General features: G+C 48.1%; 1 protein-coding gene across 1 annotated transcript; it reads left to right on the top strand.

Moving 5' to 3' along the window:
• Positions 1-831: 831 nt before the first annotated feature.
• On the top strand, positions 832-20763 carry LOC132382747 (uncharacterized). The gene is made up of 10 exons (XM_059953198.1): positions 832-1215; positions 1868-2036; positions 2490-2599; positions 8941-9007; positions 9256-9352; positions 14489-14620; positions 15172-15521; positions 15928-15971; positions 17823-17931; positions 20600-20763. The coding sequence occupies exons 2-9, from the start codon at positions 1995-1997 to the stop codon at positions 17914-17916; spliced, it is 936 nt and encodes a 311-aa protein (XP_059809181.1). The 5' UTR covers positions 832-1215; positions 1868-1994; the 3' UTR covers positions 17917-17931; positions 20600-20763.
• Positions 20764-22295: the final 1532 nt, after the last annotated feature.

The raw sequence follows: 22295 nt of genomic DNA, 5'->3' as shown, positions 1-22295 counted from the left end.
TCAGTAAAACCAAAGATCTGATTGTGGACTTCCGAAAGGGTAAGACGAACTCACATCAATCCTCATAAAGAGATCAGATGTGGAAAGGGTGAGTAATTTCAAGTTCCTGGATATCGATATCTCTGAAGATTTAACTTTGACCCAAGATATCAATGCAGCTACAAAGAAGACAAGGCAGCAACTATAGTTCATTAGGAGTTTGAGTACATTTGGTAAATCACCAAAATCAGTCACAAATTTCTGCAGATGTACCATGGAGAGCATTCTAACTGGCTGCATCACTGTCTGGTGTGGCGGCAGGGTGTGGGGAGGAGCGTTGCTATTGCACAGATTCAATGTAAGCTGCAGAGAGTTGTAAAATTAGTCACCTCCATCGTGGGCACTGGACTCTAGTATCCAGGACATCTTCAAGGAGCAGTGCTTTAAAAAGCCGGTGCCCTTCATTAAGGACCCCCACCCCCACCACCCAGGACGTGCCCTTGTCTCATTGTCATGGTCAGGAAGGAGCCTGAAGACACACACTCAACAATTCAGGATTAGCCATCCAATTTCTGAATGGACATTGAACCCATGAACACTCCCTCACTACTTTTTTTCCTATTTTTTGCACTACTTATTTAATTTAACTGTTTAAGATCTCTCTCTCTCTCTCTCTCTCTCTCTCTCTCTCTCTCTCTCTCTCCCTCCCTCCCTCCCTCCCCCCCCCCCCACACACACACACACACACACACACAGTAATTCAGACTTTTTCTCTCTATTAATCTGAGTTGCATTGTACTGCTGTGAAGCTAACAGATTTCATGACCTATGCTGGTGATATTAACCCTCATTCTGATTGTGATCCTGATAATTTGATAACCGGGATCAGCAAAGCTGTGGATGATACCACGATTTGCAAAAGAATTTTACGAGGATGTTGCAGGGATTTGAGGATCTGAGTTAGAGAGAAAGATCGAATAGGCTAGCACTTTATTCCCTGGAATGTAGAAAATTGAGAGGAGATTTAATAGCGGTATACAAAATTATGAGGGGTATAGGTAGGACAAATGCAAGCAAGCTTTTGCCACTGAGATTGGGTGAGACTATAACAGGAGCTAATGGGTTAATAGAAGTTTAAGGGGAATGAGGGGAAATTTTTGCCACTTTCTAAGGAATTTGTACATTCTTCCTGTGACCACATGGGTTTCCTCCCATGGTCCAAAGACATACCGGTTGGTAAGTTCATTAGCAAATGTTAATTATCCTGTGATTAGTCTGTGGTTAAATGGGGAATTACTGAACGGTGTGACCCAAAGCGTCTGTCCCACACTGCATCTTAATTAATAAATAAACTAAAGGCGGTGAGGGTAAGGAAGTGGAATTTTGACAGATACCATGCATGAGAGGGGTATGTTCAAGGCACAGATTATGGGCATAGGTATATTTATGGTTTAGCATGGTCTGTTTCTGTGCTGTAGTGTTCCATGACTGTGACCCCAGGAACGTGTGAGGGGATGGTGTGGAAGGAGTTTCACTCTGTGTCTGACCCCGGAAGTGTGTGATGGGACGGTGTGGAAGGAGTTTCACTCTGTGTCTGATCCCGGGTGTGTGTGATGGGAGGATAATGAGGGAGGTTCACTCTGTGTCTGGCGGTGGGTGTGTGTGATGGAACAGTGGTGAGGGAGCCTCACTCTGTGTCTGACCTCGGGAATGTGTGTTGGGACAATGATGAGAGAGATTCACACTGTGTCTGATGGCGGGAGTATGTGATGCGATGATGTGGAGGGAGATTCACTCTGTGTCTGATGCCAGGGTTAGGGGTGATAACCGGTAATCAAACTTCCTGACTGACATGCCCACTGGTTGTGTTGTGTCTGTTTTTGGACAGGAGTGTGGTGTAGAGGAGGAAGTTCATATTCATGAGAGCTGACAGCACAGCTGAAGAGTGGAGCGGCAACGGGAGGGCAAGCACAGACGTTAACAGCAGACCCCAGTAACCGCTGATATCCAACAGCATGCTGTTGTATCTACTCATCAGCCTACTGGGGGTCATTGTGGTGAGTATTCAGGTAGTGATTGTGTGTGTGAGAGAAAGAGGAATGGTGAGAGAGTTAAATAGAGAACTGGTGAGATGGGGGAATGGAGAGAGGGAGAAATGGTAAAAGAGGGGAATGGAGAGGGAGAAATGGTGAGAGAGAGAATGTCAGTGTGCCTGGAGAATGTAAAAGAAGTGGCAAAGAGGAAGAGAGATAAGTGACAGAATCAGAGAGAGATGGAGTTGGGGAGAGAGTGATAGAAATAATCAAGAGAAAGAGGATAGAAATACACTGTGGGAGGGAGGGAGAGATTTAGTGAAATACACAGAGGGAGAGGATATGTCACTGGACCCAGCGAGGGAAAACCTCTGCTCTGGACCAGTGGTAGAGGGGGAGGAGGGAGGCTCTTACAGTGAGGTGTATCTGACAGAACTTGGGAGATACCTAACGGAGCCTTCCTCCCCTCTCCCACAGCTCTTGGCCACGGCCCTCTACCTGATCAGTCAGTCTCATTCCCAACAGCTTTCCGAGGTGTCCCAGCTGAATGCTGAACAGGATCTCATGCAGTCAAGTGTTGTGTTTGGGTTAGTATTATAACCTCTACTGCCATCCATCTACACGAGGACAGTGTAAAAGGACGGTGTGGAGGGAGTTTCACTGTGTGTCTGACCCTGGGAGTGTGTGATGGGACGGTGTGGAGGGAGTTTCACTGTGTGTCTGACCCCGGGAGAGTGTGATGGGACGGTGTGGAGGGAGCTTCATTCTGTGTTTGACTCTGGGAGTGTGTGATGGGACAGTGTGGAGGGAGTTTCACTGGTTCTGACCCTGATAGTGTATGATGGGATAGTTTGGAGGGACATTCATCTGTTTCTGACTCTGGGAGTGTGTGATGGTATGGTGTGGAGGGAGCTTCAACATATGTCTGACCATGGGAGAGTGTGATGGGACAGCTTGGAGGGACATTCATCTGTGTCTGACCCCTTTTTTTTAATTACAAAATCCTTTATTACAAATTTCGGTGCTATACAATATATACAAAACAGTGGCAAACACAATTACTGCACTACAAATAGACAATAGACATTACACCAGAATGTTGCCATCTCTATCCACGATGGCATTTACACCCCACGGAGCCCAACGGTCTCGAAACTCCTCCAAGGCCGCTGTGGACTGCGCGTGTTCTTTTTCAATAGTTACCCGGGCACGAACATACCCCCTGGGAGTGTGTGATGGGACGGTGTGGAGGGAGATTCACTCTGTGTCTGACCCCGGGAGTGTGTGATGGGACGGTGTGGAGGGAGCTTCACTCTGTGACTGACCCTGGGAGTGTGTGATGGGATGATGTAGACGGAGCCTCACTTTGTGTCTGACTCTGAGAGTGTGAGAAGGGACAGTGCAGAAGGAGCTTTGCTCTGTGTCTGACCATGGGGCATATGGGACGGTGTGGAGGGAGCTTCTCTCTGACCATGGGAGTGTGTGATGGGACAGTAAGGAGGGAGCTTCACTCTGTACCTCTACTTTCTTAGGAGTTTGTGGAGATTCAGCATGACATTTAAAACTTTGACAAACTCCTATAATGTGTGGTGTAGAGTAAATTGACTGGCTGCATCACAGCCAAATATGAAAACACCAATGCCCTTGAATAGTAAATCCTACAAAATGTAGTGGATACGGCCCAGTCCATCACAAGTAAACTCTCTCAATCATTGACCACATCTACATGAAACACTGTCACAGGAAAGGAGCATCCATCATCAGGGACCCCCACCACCCAAGACATGCTTTCTTCTTGCTGCTGCCATCAGAATGAAGTTACAGGAGCCTCAGGACTCACCACCAGGTTTAGGAAGATTTATTACCTCTCAGCCAGAGAGGCTAATTTACTTACCCCATCATTGAGCCATCTCCTCACCAAATGGATTCACTTTCAACCATTCTTCATCTCAGGTTCTTGATACTTACTGCTTATTTATCTAATTATTATTATTATTATTATTATTATTTCTTTTTGTGTTTGTAGTTTGTTGTCTTCTGCACACTGGTTGAACATCCTAGTTGGGTGGTCTTTCATTGATTGTGTTATGGTTATTATTCAATAGTTTGATTGAGTATGCCCAGAAGAATCTGGATGACTATGCTACAGTTGTTACTAACTTCATTAAAACCTGTGTGGATGAGTGTATGACTATGAAAGCTTTCTGTACATTCCCAAACCAAAAGCCGTGGTTGAACCAGGAGGGCTGGATCTGTGTCATTTAAGTCTGGTGATCCAGGTCTGTACAAGAAAACCAGGTATGACTTGTGGTGGGCTGGAGAGAGAATTCTGGCAAGGTTCAAGGTGACATCGGATGCATGTCAACTCTGGCAGGGTTTTCAGGACATCACTTCTTACAAAGCAAAACCCAATAGCATAAATGGCAGTGATGCTTAACTACCAGGTGAGCTCAATGCCTTCTATGCCCGCTTTAAAAGGGAGAATATAACTACAGCTATGAAGATCCCTGCTGCACCTGGTGACCCTGTGATCTCTGTCTCAGAGGCCAATGTCTTTAAGGAGGATGAGCCCTCGCAGGGTGGCAGGCCCCAATGGAGTACCTGGTAAGGCTCCGAAAACCTTTGCCAACCAATTGATAGGAATATTCAACCACTCACTGCTATGGTAAGAAGTTTCCATCTGCTTCAAGAAAGCAAAAATTATACCAGTGCCTAAGAAGAGTATAAGACCATAAGACATAGGAGCAGAATTAGGCCATCTGGCCCATGAAGTCTACTCAGCCATTCAATCATGGTTGATCCTTCTCAACCCTAGTACCTGGCTTTTTCCCTGTTACCTGTGATGCCGTGTCCAATCGAGAACCCATTATTCCTGCCTTGAATACACCCACAGCCTGGCCTCAACAGCTGCCTGTGACAATAAATTCCACAAATTCACCACCCTTTGATGAAAGAAATTTCTCCGCATCCCTATCCTGAGGCTGTGCCCTCTTGTCCTAGACTCTTCCACCATGAAAACACCCTTTCTATGTCTATTCTGTATAGGCCTTTCAACATTCGAAAGGTTTCAATGAGATCCCCCCTCATCCTTATGAATTCCAGTGAGTACAGACCAAGAGCTATCAAACATTCCTCGCATGATAACCCTTTCATTCCTGGAATCATCTTCGGGAACCTCCTCTGGACCGTCTCCAATGCCAGCACACCTTTTTTAAGATGAGGGGCCCAAAACTGTTCACTATACTAAAGGTGAGGCCTCACCAGTGCCTCAGCATTACATTCTTGCTCTTGTATTCTAGACCTCTTGAAATGAATGCTAACATGGCATTTACCTTCCTCACCACCAACTCACCCTGCATTTTAACTTTTAGGGTGTTCTGCACAAGTCCCTTTGCATCTCAGATTTTTGGATTTTCTCCTCGTTTAGAAAATAGTCCGCATATTTATTTCTACTATCAAAGTGCATGACCATGCATTTTCCAACATTACATTTCATTTGCTACTTTCTTGCCCATTCTCCTAATCTGTCTAAATCCTTCTGTAGCCTACCTGTTTCCTCAACAATACCTGCCCCTCCACCAATCTTCATATTATCTGCAAACTTGGCAACAAAACCACCTATTCCATTATCTAAATCATATATATACAGCATAAAAAGAAGTGATCCCAACACTGACCCCTGCGGAACAGCACTGGTCACTGGCAGCCAACCAGGAAAGGATCCTTTTATTCCCACTGGCTGCCTCCTACCAATCAGCCAATGCTCTAACCATGTTAGTAACTTCCCTGTAATGCCATGGGCTCTTAACTTGGTAAGCAGCCTCATGTGTGGCACCTTGTCAGAGGCCTTCTGAAAGTCCAAATAAACAACATCCACTGCATCCCTTTATTTATCCTACTTGTAATCTCCTCAAAGATTCCAACAGGTTCATCAGGCAGGATTTTCCCTGAAGGAAACCATGCTGACTTTGTACTATTTTGTCCTGTGTCACCAAGTCCTCCATCACCTCTTCCTTAACAACTCTAACATCTTCCCAACCACTGAGGTCAAGCTAACTGGTCAAAAAATTTCTTTTCTGCTGCCTTCCTCCTTTCTTAAAGAATGGAGTAACATTTGAATTTTCCAGTCCTCTGGCATCATGCCAGAGTCCAATGATTTTTGACAGAGCATTTCTAATGCAATCACAATCTCTAACACTACCTCTTTCAAAACCCTAGGGTACAGTTCATCTGGTCCGGGTGACTTATGTACCTTTAGGTCTTTCAGCTTGCAATAGTTACTGCACCCACTTCTCTTCCTTCACACATTGTAACATCAGGCATACTGCTAGTGTCTTCCACAGTGAGACTGATGCAAAATACTCATTCAGTTCATCAGCCATCTCCTTGTCCCCCGTTATTATTTCTCTTGCCTCATTTTCTAGAGATCAGATATCCACTCTCATTTCTCTTTTATTTTTAACGTACGTGAAAAAACTTTTACTATTCATTTTGATAGTATTTGTTAGCTTGCTTTCTTATTTCATCTTTTCCATTCTAATGATTATTTTAGTTGTTTTCTGTAGGTTTTTAAAAACTTCCCAATATCTTCCCACTAATTTTTGCTTTGTTGTATGCCCTTTCTTTTGCTTTTACAGTAGCTTTGACTTCCTTTGTCAGCCATGGTTGTACTATTTTACCATTTGAGTATTTCTTCATTTTTGGAATACATCATGCACCTTCCTTATTTTTCCCAGAAACTCACACCATTGCTGCTCTGCTGACATCCCTGCCAGTATCTCCTTCCAATTTACTCTGGCCAATGCCACTCTCATATCACTGTAATTTCCCTTACTCCACGTTAATACTGCTGCATCAGACTTTACCTTCTCCCTATCAAATTTCAAGTTGAACTCAATCATATTGTGATCACTGGTTCCTAATGGTTCTTTTACCTTAGTTTCCTAAATTGCCTGTGGTTCATTACAAAACACCCAATCCAGTATAGCTGTACCCCTAGTAGGCTCAATGACAAACTGCTCCAAAAAGCCATCTCATAGGCATTCAACAAACTCACTCTTTTGAGATCCATTACCAACCTGATTTTCCTATTCGACCGAAAGAGTAGTGTTAGCTGCCTTAATAACTATCACCCAGTAGCACTAACATCTACAGTGATAAAATGCTTTGAGTGGTTGGTCATGATTAGACTGAACCCCTGCCTCAGCAAGATCCTGGACCCACTGCAATTTGCCTATCGCCACAAAAGGCCTATAGCAGACACAATCTCAATGGCTCTTCACACACCCTTAGATCACCTGGACAACACAAACACCTACGTCAGGATGCTGTTCATTGACTATAGCTCAGCGTTTAACACTATCCTTGATAAGTTACAGAACTTGGGCCTCTGTACTTCCCTCTGCAATTGGATCCATGACTTCTAATTGGAAGACCACAATCTGTGTGGATTGGTGATAATGTCTGCTCCTCGCTGACGATCAACACTTCAGGATGTGTGCTTACCTCACTGCTTTACTCTCTCTATCCCCATGACTGTGTGGTAGGTATATCTCAAATGCCATCTATAAATTTGCTAATGATATACCAGCTAGTTGAGTGATGTCACAGTCACAACCTTGCACTCAACGTCAGTAAGATGAAAGATCATTGTGGACTTCAGAGAGGGTAAGACGAGGGAACACGAAGCAATCCTTATCGAGGGATCAGAGGTGGAGAGAGTGAGCAATTTCAAGTTCCTGGGTGTCAAGATCTCTGAAGATCTAACCAACATATTGATGCAGCTATAAAGGCAAGAGAGTGACTATATATCATTGGCAACTTGAAGAGATTTGGTTTGTCAACTAAAACACTCAAAAACTTATACAGATGTACTATAGAGAACGTTCTGACAGGCTGCATCACTGTGGGATGGGTGGAGGAGGCTACTACACAGGACCGAAAGAAGCTACAGAAAGTTCAAAAGTAAGTCCACTGCATCTTGGGTACTAGTCTCCATAGCATCCAAGACACCTTCATGGAGCAATGCCTCAGAAAGGTGACTAGTACCTTCCCCTCTGCCATCCGATTCCTAAGTGGACATTGATCCCATAAACACTACCTCACTTTTTAAAAATATGTATTATTTCAGTTTTTGCACTATTTTAACTCTGTTTAATATATAAAAATATAGTTACTGTAATTGGTTTATTTATTTATATTTCTTTTGTCTAATATCATGTATTGCATTGTACTGCTGCAGCTAAGTTTACAAAATTTTCATAACACATGCCGGTGATAATAAAGCTGATTCTGAAAATGAATCTCAAGTTTGTTAATGGTGAAGCATTTGTATTTTTATAATAAAACTTATTTTGAACTTTGACCCCGAATGTGTGTGATGGGATGGTGCTGACAGAACTTCACTCTGTGTCTGACCCCGGGAGTGTGTGAATGGACAGTGAGGAGGGAGTTTCACTCTGTGTCTGACCCCAGGAGTGTGTGATGGGACAGTGAGGAGGGAGATTCACTCTGTGTCTGACCCCAGGAGTTGGGATAGAAAAGTTTGGAGGGACTTTCATCTCTGTCTGACCCCGAGAGTGTGAGATGGGATGGTGTGGAGGGAGTTTCACTCTGTGTCTGACCCCGGGAGTGTGAGATGGGATGGTGTGGAGGGAGATTCACTCTGTGTCTGACCCCCGGAATGTGTGATGGGACAGTGTGGAGGGACTTTCACTCTGTGTCTGACCCCGGGAGTGTGAGATGGGATGGTGTGGAGGGAGTTTCACTCTGTGTCTGACCCCGGGAGTGTGAGATGGGATGGTGTGGAGGGAGTTTCACTCTGTGTCTGACCCCGGGAGTGTGAGATGGGATGGTGTGGAGGGAGCTTCACTCTTTGTTTGACCCTGGGTGTGAGGGTGTTTCACTGTATATCTAATTTTTCTTGCAGCAACATATCGGGAAAAGTGGAAACACCAAATTCTAGTGAGGTGTTTAATGAGTTGGTCACAATTCAGGTCTGTATCCGTAGATCTTTTGGTCTATCCTGTACATTGCTCTTATCTCTCTCTACCCTTCACCCCGTCTCTCAGTCTCAGCCCCACCTTACCCTCTTCCGCAGCCCCTTCCTCTCCCTGGCCCCCCTCTCTCTCATCTGTCCCTAACCCTTCGTCCTCTTTCTCTTTCACTCTCCTCCCACCCTCCTTTGCTACCCATTTCCCCTCCGTCACTCACTGAGATGGCTCTAACACCGTCCTCTCTGCAGTCTTCATTAGGTGATGATCACTCTTTGCTGCTCCGGAGATCGAAACAGCGCTCCGTCCTCTCACGCCTCAAGCTCTCCACATTCAGATCAAAGAAAGGTGAGAGGTGATCAATGCTGCCCCTCCCAGGAGATTGATTCTTTGTTAATCCTGTATCAGTGTGTCTCCCTCCTCACCAAAGCTTCCTGCTCACCGCCTCTCTCACTCACAGTGTGACTCTGCCTCTGCCTCCTACAGCGCAGCGCTCCGCTGAAGCAAGGGAAGAGGTAGTGAGGTAGTGATTAGGATTGTGCTATTGGTCAAGAATCTGCTGTTATTGAACCTGGTGGTGACACTTCAGGCTTCTGTACCTACTGCCTGATGGGAGCTGTGAGAAGATGGCATGGCCTGGATGGTGGGGATTTTGATGGTGGTGATGCACCATCAATAACTCACTCTGAGACGTAAAGGCGAGATATTGGCTTTTATTGACTGGAAGAAGGAACCAGCAGTGAGTGACCACCATACTACATCCTGGAGACTGAGAGGCCGGGCCCAGGCTCTGATCGCCTTTATACCGGGGTCTGTGGGAGGAGCCACAGGAGCAGTCAGCAGGGGGGTGTGTCCAGACAGGTATATGTAGTTCACCACAGGTGGATGTTGCCTTCTTGAGGCAGCCTCCCCCTCCCACCCATAGGTACTCCCAGTGGTGGAGAGGGATGTGCCTGTGATGTAATCTGCTCTCTGCTGCAGTTTCTTGCATTCCTACACTCTAACTGCTGCACCAGACGTGATGTGGCCAGTCAGGGCACTTGCTACAAAGTTCGTTGGAGTGTTCAGTAACAAGCTGAAACTGCTAAGAAAGTAAAGAGGCAGGCATGCCTTCCTGGTGATTGTGTCGGTGTGCTGGGCACAGCATAGGCCACCCGGTGAATTAAACCTGCTGACTCTCTCTACCACCAATTTCCCATTGTAGACTCGGTCACATTCACCCTCCTCCCCCTTCTGGAGATGCTGATGTTGAGCAAGAGGTGGGTAGTTTGGGGAAGAAAGATGAGCACGTTCAGGTTCCTGGGTGTCAATACTTCTGAGGATCTATCCTGGGCCCAACACATCGATGCAGTCAAGATAAAGGCATGCGAGCAGCTCAACTTCATTAGGAGATTCGGTATGTCATCAAAACCTTTAGCAAATTCTATAGATCTATGGTGGAGAGCACTGTGACTGGTCACATCACCACCTGGTCTAGAGGCTCCAATGCACAGGATCAATTGAAGCTGCAGAGGGTTACAGACTCAGCCAACTCCATCACGGGCACATCCCTCTCCACCATCGATGAAATCTTCAAAAGGCGATGCATCAAGGAGGCAGCATCCATCACTAAGGACCAATAGAAAATGTCATTGGGAAGGAGTGGCCTGAAGACCCAAGGTCCACAATTCAGGAACAACTTCTTCCTCTCCACCATCAGATGTCTGAATAGTCCATGAACTTCACTTCCTCTTTCCAATTATTTATTTATTATTGTGACTTCGTGTTTTTTATTATTTATTGCAATGTACTGCTGTCCCAAAATAACAAATTTCTCAAAAATTCAGAATCAGGTTTATTATTTAGGAATCGGAAGGCAGAGGGGAAGAAGCTGTTCTGAATCGCTGAGTGTGTGCCTTCAGGCTCCTGTGCCTCCTACTTGATGGTAACAGTGAGATAAGGGCATGCCGTGGGTGCTGGAGGTCCTTAATAATGGACGCTGCCTTTCTGAAACACCGCTCCTTGAAAATGTCCTGGGTACTTTGTAGGCTAGTACCCAAGATGGAACCAACTAGATTTACAACCCTCTGCAGCTTCGTTTGGTCTTGTACATTAGCCACCCCCCATCCATACCAGACAGTGATGCAGCATGTTAGAATGCTCTCCACGGTACATTTATAAACATTTTTGAGTGTTTTTGTTGACACACCAAAACTCTTCAAACTCCTAATCAAGTATAGTCGCTGTCTTGCCTTCTTTATACTACATCAATATGTTGAGTTATATCCTCCGAGATCGTGACACCCAGGAATTTGAAACTGCTCACTCTCTCCACTTCTGATCCCTCTATGACGATTGTATGTGTTCCTCCATCTACCCTTCCTGAAGTCCACAATCAGCTCTTTCGTCTTACTGACTTTGAGTGCAAGGTTGTATCAAATTTATAGGTGATATTTGAGTTATACCTTGTCACACAGTCATGAGGATAGAGAAAGTAGAGCTGTGGGCTAAACACACACCCCTGAGGTGCACCAGTGTTGATTGCCACTAGGAGGAGATATTATCACCATTCCTCACAGATTTTGGTCTTCTGGTTAGGAAGTTGAGGATCCAATTGCAGAGGGAGGTACAGAGGCCCAGGTTCTGAAACTTATCAATCAGGATTGTGAGAATGATGGTGTTAAATGCTGAGCTTTAGTTGATGAACAGCATCCTGACGTAGGTGTTTGTGTTGTCCAGGTGGTCTAAGGCCGTGTGAAGAGCCATTGAGATTGCGTCTGCCGTTGACCTATCGTGGCGATAGGCAAATTGCAATGGGTCCAGGTCCTTGCTGAGGCAGGAGTTCAGTCTCGTCATGACCAACCTTTCAAAACATTTCATCACTGTCGATGTGAGTGCTACTGGGTGAAAGTCATTAAGGCAGCTCACATATGTCATTGATAACAAACCTGATTTTGATTTGGCATGCTTGCCATCGTAGACCAAGGCCCAGAGGATGAGTTAGGATGTCACATTGCTTCTGAGCAAGACATTGGTCAGACCACACTTGGAATATTCTGGTCACCACACTATAGGGGAGATGTGGTAGCAAAGATTCACCAGCTTGTTTTCTGAAATGGAGGGCTGGAGATATCAGGACAGATTGAACAGGTTTGGTTTCTATTCATGAGGTTAGAAAGCTGAGGAGTGACCTTCATTAAATATGAGTGAATGAATACAGTTTTTATCTCCAGGAGAGGGGAATCAGGAATCAGAGGGCACAGGTCACAGGTGAAAGGGGGACTCAAGAGGCAATTTTTTCCACCCAGAGGGTGGTCCGTATATGGAGAGAGCTGCCAGAGGAAGTGGATTAAGCAGATGTATTCACACATTTAAAACTATTTGGACAGGTTTGGAGGGATATTGACCACGAACCCTTAAGGTTGTAATAGCCTAGGGTTGGTACTAGGGATAAGCTCACTCTACCAATTGGAGGCTCCCAATGGCGTGTATCTCAAATAGCCTCTGACAACCAAATCCAGCTCCTGGCCTTTATGTGTGGATTAGCTGCTAAACCTGGAGGAACCATTTCTACTGATGGGAGAAGGGGCAAAGGCGGGCTACTGGCACCTTAAAACCAGTCATTTCGGACAGGTGGGGCTCATCTGCCATGGTTGATAGCTCTTCTAGGAGAAGGAGAACTTTGATCTCAAACCTCCGCTGCCTTGCAGATATTTTCACTCACAAGGTTGGTTTCAGGAGTGACCCTGAGGGAAAACGCAGAGCTGCAGCCCCTAAGACAATCAATTCAACACTGACTGGCAACTCTTGCAATGCCGTTGGTGTCAAACTGTATTGGTCTCTACGGTTCCTTTTGATTCATTAGCTGTGTGGCAAGGGGCAGATTGATGCATGAGCAACAGCTTGCTCTCCCTCTCGTACTGCCCTGGCTTGTGTATCACATGGATAATCAACTGAGGGCCTCATTTGACCAAACGCATGTAAATGTGACTGGCTTGGTTGGGGAACTGTGTCAGCACAGACTGTTAACTGCTGTATTACTCTGTGGCTGGAGAGTGGATCACAACGGGGAAAGAGGGTGAGAGTGGAGAGGACAGAGCAGTGAAATCTCTGCACGTGCAGGCTGGGAAGTGGAATTGTTGACACAATGTGTTCTGGGAAGAAGCCACAATCTCTACTGATATCTACTATAAGCCTACAGACTCTCACAGCGACCTGGACTATTCCTCTTCCCACCCTGTCTCTTGCAAAAAGGCTATCCCCTTCTCACAATTCCTCCATCTCCACCACATCTGCTCTCAGGATGAGGCTTTTCTTTCCAGGACGAAGGAGATGTCTTCCTTTTTTAAACAAAGGGGCTTCCCTTCGCCCACCATCAACTCTGCTCTCAAATGCATCTCTCCCATTTCCTGCACATTTGCCTTCACCCTATCCACCCGCCACCCCACTCGGGATAGGGTTCCCCTTGTCCTTACCTACCACCCCACCAGCCTCCAGGTCCAACATATAATTCTCCGTAACTTCCGCCACCTCCAACGGGATCCCACTACCAAATACATTTTTCCCTCCCCCCCCCTTCTGCTTTTCGCAGGGATCGCTCCCTACACAACTCCCTTGTCCACTCGTTCCCCGCCCCCCATCCCTTCCCACCGATCTCCCTCCTGGCACTTATCCTTGTAAATGGAACAAGTGCTACACCTGAACTTACACTCCTCCCTCACCACCATTCAGGGTCCCAGACAGTCCTTCCAGGTGAGGCGACACTTCACCTGTGAGTCGGCTGGTGTGGTATACTGCGTCCGGTGCTCCCGGTGTGGCCTTTTATATATTGGTGAGACCCGACGCTGACTGGGAGACCATTTCGCGGAACACCTACGCTCGGTCCGCCAGAAAAAGCAGGATCTCCCAGTGGCCACACATTTTAATTCCACGTCCCATTCCCATTCTGATATGTCTATCCATGGCCTCCTCTATTGTCAAGATGAATCCAAATTCAGGTTGGAGGAACAACACCTTATATACCGGCTGGGTAGCCTCCAACCTGATGGCATGAACATTGACTTCTCTAACTTCTGTTAATGCCCCTCTCCATCTGCCTGTTCTCCATCTCCCTCTGGTGCTCCCCCCCTCCACTCTTTCTTCTGAGGCCTCCCGTCCCATGATCCTTTCCCTTTTCCAGCTCTGTATCACTTTCGCCAATCACCTTTCCAGCTCTTAGCTTCATCCCACCCCCTCCGGTCTTCTCCTATCATTTTGCATTTTCCCCCTCCCCCCCACTACCTTCAAATATCAGTATCTTTCCTTTCGGTTAGTGTTAAGGAAGGGTCTCGGCCCGAAACGTCGACAGTGCTTCTCCCTATAGATGCTGCCTAGCCTGCTGTGTTCTACCAGCATTTTGTGTGTGTTGATGATAGTTTTCTGTGAGGTTTTCACTCTGTTGGCTCAGCTGAAGGTTCTCATTCCCTGTCTCCTCTCCCCCCCCCCCCCCCCCACTGGGATCGACAGCCGAGTGGAGCCAAGGGTCCAAGGCTACCCCCGAGAGGAGCGTGGCTGAGGTTTCCTCACTGGGAGGATCAGTGACCTCGGTGACCACGCAAGTGACCCAGATTCCAGCCCCAGTCGGTCAGGATGAGAAAGGTAAGGACACTGCTTCACTCCAGGTTCCAACACTGCCTTAACCCCACCTATCCGGCCCGCACCCTTCTCACACCCTTCCTCCGTCCCTCCCTGCTAATTGATCCCTGCCTCCCACCCAACCAGCCTTCCTGTCCTTGCAGGGTAAGGAGACTGCTTCACTCTGGGTTCAGTATTTCTGCACTGTCCTCCACAACCACGCCCACCACAGTTCTGTCCAGCAGAGACAGGGTTCGTTTTATAGGAGTTGGTGGGGGTATCGGGAGTGGTTGTGGGCAGGTCAGGATTTGCTGGTGTGATATATGTCTGCTAACCTTTATCCCCTGCACAACTCCTCCCCTTCCTCTCCCCTCTCATCGTGCCATTCTCCCATTGCCACATCCCTCCCCTTCCTCCTCCTCCTCCTCCCTGTTTCACCACCTCCTGATACCCTCTCAACTTTTCTCCTCTTGTCCCCTTCTTCTCCTGCCCCACCCCTCCTTCCTGCTCCTCTGCCCACTTCCTCTTCACCCTTGCCCCTCACCTCCCCTTTTCCCTTCCTCCTCTACCCCCAGCAGCAGATAGGAGCAAGAGTCTGAAGCTGCCCCCAGCAGAGACCACACTCTCATCGAAGATGGATGTGACCCAGATCCCAGCAGTGACTCCCCACAGTGACAATGAGTCCCCCACTCAGCTAGAGATAACCGTGGTCAAGCTGGATAAAACAGAGATCGAACCAGAGACAACAGTGGTCAAGCCCCTGCCACTCCCTCTGGCCAAGACTGAGGTGGTCCCTCCCGCACAGCCGTTTCTGCCATCCCATCAGACCACCTCTCCGAAGAAGGGCCGTCAGCCTATCCCGCGGCCCCGAAAGCAGCTGGAGGAAATTGGCAGGCTGTCAAATGGCAAAATGGAAAGGGAACAGGTGAAGACGGATTCCTGAAATCTCGGGAGGAGGACTAGGAGGGAGGGGACTTCTGGGAGTGCGAAGGGACAGAGGAAATGGGAAGGAGTGGGTTCCTTTGTGAGTGTGGATGGAGGGAATGGGTCGCTTTGGGAGTGGTTGTGAATTGGAAGGGAGGGTCCCATTATGAGTGTGGTGGTTGGAATAAATAGGAAGAGGAGGATGGTGGGAGAAAATAGGAAAGGGAGGGTCCTGTTGTGTGCGGACAGTGGAAATGAATTGGAGGGGTGGAGTCCCGTTGGGTGAATGGGGAGAAGGCCGGACATGGTCCTGATGGGTGAACGGGGAGGGGGTCGGATGGGGTCCAATTGGGAGCAAATAGGAAGGAGTGAGGACTCAACAGACCTTCATTCTCTGTCTCTGGCAGATGGTGAAGGAAATTCCCAGTGATCAACAGAGTCACTCAGAGCAGTAAGTGTTTCATCCACTCTACAGAATTCAAAGTACATCACACCCTCAACTCCTGCATCCCCGTCTCTGTGACCTATCCCCCTCTGCCTCAGTCATCCCCTCTCTCCCTATCACTGTCACACCTCCCAGTCCAACACAATCAACCCTCCTCGCGACATCCCTCCATCTCTCTATATCCTTCACTGTATCTATGGGCGGGGGTGGGGATAGCTCAGACACAGAACTGACACCCCTGTTGCCCCTCCCGACAGGGACAGGAAAACAACACCCCAGCATAGGCCAAAGTCAAAGGCGTCAGCACAGAAGGAGAAGGTGAGTGGGGTCCTCACCGAGGGTCAGAGATGGGGAAGGGTGAAATGGGGGAGGGGTGCAGACAGGGATGGGGTGATGGAGATGGGAAGGGGTGCAGGGGAAGTTTGGGATGAGGAAGATCGGAAGGAGTTTAGGGAGTGACAGATGAGGGAGATGGGGAGAGATGTAGGGGAGGGAAGGTTGAGGGAGATGGGGTGTAGGAAGGTAGGTAAGGGTATAGAAAGTTACCAAATGATGGAGTGGGGTTCAGTGAGGTGAGGGCACCCTAGGATTTATGACAAGATCATAAGACATAATAGCAGAATTAGGCCATTTGGCCCATCAAGTCTGTTCTACCATTCAATCATGGCTGATCTTTTTTCCCCTTCTGAGCCCCTACTCCCCATAACCTTAGAGGCCACGTCCAATCAGGAACCTATCAAGTTCTGCCTTAAATACACCCAAAGACTCAACCTCCACAACTGCCTGTGGTAATAAATTTCATAAATTCACCACCACTAAAGAAATTTCTCCACATGTTTTAAATGAATGCCCCTCTATCCTGAGACTGTGCTCTCTTGTCCTTGACTCCCCTACTGTTGGAAACATCCTTTCCACATCTACTCTGTGTAAGCCTTTCAACCTTTGAAAGTTTTAACGAGATCCCCCCTCATCCTTCTAAATTTCAGTGAGTACAGACCCAGAGCCATCAAGCATTACTCATATGATAACCCTTTCATTCCCAGAATCATTTTTGTGAACCTCTTCAGAACCCCGTGCTATGCCAGCACATCCTTTCTTTGATGAGGATCCCAGAGTTGCTGACAATGTTCAAGGTGAGGCCTCACCAGTGCCTTATAAAGCCTCAGCGTCACATCCCTGCTCTTGTACTCTAGATCTCTTGAAATGAATGCTAATATTGCATTTGCTTTCATCACCACTGACTCAACTTGCAAATTAACCTTTTAGGGTGTTCTGTGCAAGGAATCCCAAGTCCCTTTGTATCTCAGATTTTTGGATTTTCTCCCCATTTAGAAAATAGTCTGCACATTTATTTCTACTATCAAAGTACATGACCATATATTTTTCAACATTGTATTTCATTTGCCACTTACTTGTCCATTCTCCTAATCTAAGTCCTCAACACCACCTGCCTCTCCACCAATCTCCATATCATCTGTATCATATCAGCACAAAGCCATCTATTCCATCATCTATATCACTTATATACAGCATAAAAATAAGTATCAACACTGATCTCTTTGTTACACTCAGCAAAAGTGAAGGTCTAGTGATGTTTGGGTCTCAGGGGAAATCCTGTGGGTGGTGCTGCTAGCAAGCTCTCGCTCGTCCTTGCAGAGTAGGGGTGGGGATGTTGGAATGTGTTAAATCCATACACTGCTGCCTCCATCCGTCGATTGTGATGGATGTTGTCTGCATGGACTAACTCCACCCAGGAAAATTGGGAGTGTCTTGTCACACCCCTGACTTGAAGATGGGGTATGTCTCTGTTACCCAACACTAGAACCGTCAGCTCATTCACCATCTGATCCCCTGCAGAGAACCCCAAAGGAACGCAAGAAACTGGGGAAAAAGAGCAAAGTTCAGCCAAGGTTACGGATCAAGCCCAGCACGATGCTCAGTGTCGGTGTAACGGACCTGTGGTCAGGTACTCAGGGGATGTCCCCATGTCTTTGTACTGTCATATCTGGCCTGGCCACTGCGACTCAGAACTTCCACTCACCACTCCCACCTTCTTATTCTGGCTTTGGCCCCCTTTTCAGTCCCGATGAAGGGTCTTGGCCCAAAACACCGACTGATTATTCCTGTCTGTAGATGCTTCAGCTCTGCATTTCCAGCATCAGCAGCTCCTCGTGTTTATAAATTTTTCTTGCATCAATTTCCAGTTTCATAATATCTTTCCTACAGCAGGATGAGCAGAGCTATACACAATACTTTGAGTGTGGTCTTCCAACTCCTGGATCTAGTGCCCTACCTATAGAACAGAGAACAGTACAGGCCCTTCAGCCAATAAAACCTACTCCATCTTTCCTCCATGTGCCTAAGGTTTTCTGAAATGTCCTTGATGTACCTGCCTCCACTGTGCATTTAATTACTAGTCTGCATGTACAACTTTACCTCTGACATACCTCTACACTTTTCTTCAATTACCTTCAAAATATGCCCTCTTGTATTAGCCACTTTCTCCTAGGGGAAAAGTCTCTGGCTGTCCACTCTGACAATGCCTCTCATCATCTTGTACACCTCAATCAAGTCACCTTTCAGTTTCTTTCACTCCAAAGAGAAAAGCCCTGATCCACTCAACCTATCTTCATTAGGCATACAATCTAATCCAGACATCCCTCTGCATCCTCACTAAAACTTCCTCATCCTTTCGATAACAACGTGACCAGAACTGAACATAATAGTCTGACCAGAGTTTTTATAAGGGAGAGAATAGAGATAAGGGGGAGGGGGAGAGGGAAATCGGAGGGAAGTTGGCAGGAGTGGGCAGTGGGAGAGGGAGGGAGAAGGGGAGATGGAGGGGCAGGAGTAGGGAAGTTGAAGAGGGAGAGAGGGGAGGATAGAGAAAAGGGAAGAGGAGGGAAGTGGGGGGAGGCAAGTGGGAGGGGGAGGGGTGGGGAAATGGGGGCAGAGAGGGAAGTTGGGGTAAGAGGGAAGTGGGAGGGGTGGAGGGAAGAGGGAGAGGAAAGTAGAGGGAAGTGGGAGAGGAGGGGCAGGGAAGTGGGACAGAGGGAGAGGGAAATTGGGGGAAGAGGGAAGGGGAAAAGGAAGCGGGAATTTGAAGGAAGAGAACAGGGTTGGTTTGGTGAGTTGGGTGGAGAGATAGAGGAGGGGTGAGTGGGAGAGGAATCTGTTTGCTGGCATCTCTATATACTGTATCTATAACAAGTAGCAGATGACCAGGAATAAAACATGGATGGATGGGTTAGCAAGTCTGCTGACAAATCAGAGTGGGGTGTTGTGGGTCTTTCACAAGGTGCGATTGGGAATGGGGTCAGTTGTCTGGCCCTGAAGGTTGCTGTTGTTGTGGACAATGTAGATTACCAAAGGATACAACAGGATAGAGATCAGTTAGATAGGAGCAGAGAAAAGGCCGATGGAGTTTAATGTGAGGGGTCACTTTAGGAAGTCAAATGGAATGGGAGAGGACATAGTTAAAAGCAGGGCACTTAACAGTGCTGACGTACAGAGTCCACATCTCCCTGAAGGCAGATGGCATGTTTGCCTTTATTAGTCAAGGCATTGAATTCAAGAGTCAGGAATGCCACTGGACAGGGAGGTCCAGCCAGAGAAAGTCTCATCAATCAGCAGCCTCAGTCCTTTCTGGACTGTAACTCCTTCATTTGTCAAGATTCAGCAAGTTATGTTGCAGTTTCATAAATCTCAGGCATGCTGTGTACAGTTCTAGAGAGCCCATTACACTGCTCTTGGTGGTGGTGCCATTTCCCCTGTCCTCCAGCTACTGATTGGGGTGAGACAGGACGCTCTCCAATTCCCCAGAATGAATCTCTCTCCACACCGTCCCATCACACACTCCCGGGGTCGGACACAGAGTGAAGCTCCCTCCACACCGTCCCATCACATACTCCCGGGGTCAGACACAGAGTGAATCTCCCTCCACACCGTCCCATCACACACTCCCGGGATCAGACACAGAGTGAAACTCCCTCCACACCGTCCCATCACACACTCCCGGGGTCAGACACAGAGTGAAACTCCCTCCACACCGTCCCATCACACACTCCCGAGGTCAGACACAGAATGAATCTCCCTCCACACCGTCCCATCACACACTCCCGGGGTCAGACACAGAGTGAATCTCCCTCCATACCCTCCCATCACACACTCCCGGGGTCAGACACAGAGTGAAACTCCCTCCACACCATCCCATCACACACTCCCGGGGTCAGACACAGAGTGAATCTCCCTCCACACCGTCCCATCACACACTCCCGGGATCAGACACAGAGTGAAACTCCCTCCACACCGTCCCATCACACACTCCCGGGGTCAGACACAGAGTGAATCTCCCTCCACACCGTCCCATCACACACTCCCGGGGTCAGACACAGAGTGAATCTCCCTCCACACCGTCTCATTACACACTCCCGAGGTCAGACACAGAATGAATCTCCCTCCACACCGTCCCATCACACACTCCCGGGGTCAGACACAGAGTGAATCTCCCTCCACACCGTCCCATCACACACTCCCGGGGTCAGACACAGAGTGAATCTCCCTCCACACACTCCTGGACAAGGTTGGAGATGGATGCTTCCTACTTCCTTGGTTCTGTGAACATTCTTCCACAGACCCCACCCAATCTGGCACATCCAAGGTGCCTGAGGCTGGATCCGATGTGGAGTCAGAGACCAATCTTGAGATGTGGATCACGCAGCTCGAGGCCCCGCAGAGTTCAAAATTCAATGAGGAGCAAACTCAGCTACCCCAGCCAAGTAAGGTAATACTTCCTGTCTCCCAAGGGCAACAGACTGATGGGAAATGGGCAGGCAACACTGGGTGGGGGGGGGGGGTGGGGGAAAGAACTGATCCATTGGGAGAATGGGAAGGGATGGGGTCCCGTTGGGAGTGAATGGGAAGGGGTGGGGTTGGATCTGCTGTCATTTCTGAGATTCCAATCTTTGTGAAGGCGAAGTCCAGAGCTGAGGGCAAACCTAAAGTGAAGGATTCCACCCCCCCAGCAAAATCAGGGTAAGTAGCTGGAACTGCAACGCAGGAAATGGGAACTCGTTCGCTCTGAGCACAGTGCGTCCTGCAGGGTGGGGAGGAGGGAGTTGAGTGGACCGAGGTGACGAACCAGGTGCGGGGTATTAGGGGACGGGGGTACCGAGGGGAGAGTGGAGGGGGAAGGAGAGAGCAGGTCCACACTGTCCCGGTACATATTCCTCGGAGACCAAGGGGAGCGCAGTGGGAGGGAGACAGAGGGGAAAGTGGGGGGGGGGGGGTACTGAGGGGAAGTGGGAGACTTGGGAGAACGAAGGGGAAGGGGGAGAGGTTTAGAACCCCCTGGGGAAGAGTGCAGTGCGGTATAGACCAAGGTGGGGACAGGGTATGTGACCAAGGGTAGGGAGGAAAGTTGGCTGAGGGCAGTGGTGGATAGTTCCATTAATAGTGAAGTGTGGGTTGAGGTTGGAGATGAGGGAAGGTAGTGGGATCTTATGGAGGCATCTCTGCTGGACGTACTGATCCAGACTGTCGTGACCCACAGACCGAAGGAACATACAACCCAAACTTGAAGAACAGCAGGAACACAAAAATTGTTGGTGAGCTCACTCGGCCCTCCCCTCGAATCAACAGGATATTGGTTGTGCAGGGTGTGCACTTGATTAGAGTCTTCCTCTCTCCCCAGTTTGGACTCAGTCTAATCAATGGAAAATTACATTCGGATTTAGCCTGGAGTTTTATTGTGGACTGTGGACACTCCATATGAGAATGAAATGTGATCATTACTCAATGCCTCTGGTCTTCACTGACACCCCACTCACCCTCGTATTGACTGAGAGAAGGGGTGGGGTGCAGGACCCTCCTCCTCATCCTTCCATATGTAACACTACTCCCCGATACATAACTCACCCCCTCCCCCCATATGCAGCACTTCCCCTCTCCCCCACATGTAACACTCCCCCCTCCCCATACATAACATTACACTCTCCTGCCCCGTATGTAACATCCCCCCTGTCCTCTCCCCATAAATAACTGTCTCCTCCTCTCCCCTGGTACGTAACACTCCCCTGTCCTCTCCCCCGTATGTAACGCTCCCCCCTCCTCTCCCCTGGTACATAACACTCCCCTGTCCTCTCCTCCGTACGTAACACTCTCCCTCCTCTTCCCCCGTATGTAACACTCTCCCTCCTCTTCCCCTGTACGTAACACTCTCCCTCCTCTCCCCCCGTATGTAACACTCCCCCTCCTCTTTCCCTGTACGTTACACTCACCCGTCCTCTCCCCCGTACGTGACACTCCCCCGTCCTCTCCCCCCCGTATGCA

This window comes from Hypanus sabinus, chromosome 29 (genome assembly GCF_030144855.1).
Source record: "Hypanus sabinus isolate sHypSab1 chromosome 29, sHypSab1.hap1, whole genome shotgun sequence".
NCBI lineage: Eukaryota > Metazoa > Chordata > Chondrichthyes > Myliobatiformes > Dasyatidae > Hypanus > Hypanus sabinus.
The sequence above is the reverse complement of the archived record's forward strand: the minus strand, read 5'-3'. Positions and strand labels throughout refer to the sequence as shown.

Coding starts and splice junctions, on each gene's coding strand:
- LOC132382747 (XM_059953198.1), top strand. CDS start 1,995: ATGCTGTTGTATCTACTCATCAGCCTACTGGGGGTCATTGTG. Junction 14,621..15,171: donor AGTCGGTCAGGATGAGAAAG/GTAAGGACACTG, acceptor CTCTACCCCCAG/CAGCAGATAGGAGCAAGAGT. Junction 15,972..17,822: donor CAACAGAGTCACTCAGAGCA/GTAAGTGTTTCA, acceptor GATCCCCTGCAG/AGAACCCCAAAGGAACGCAA.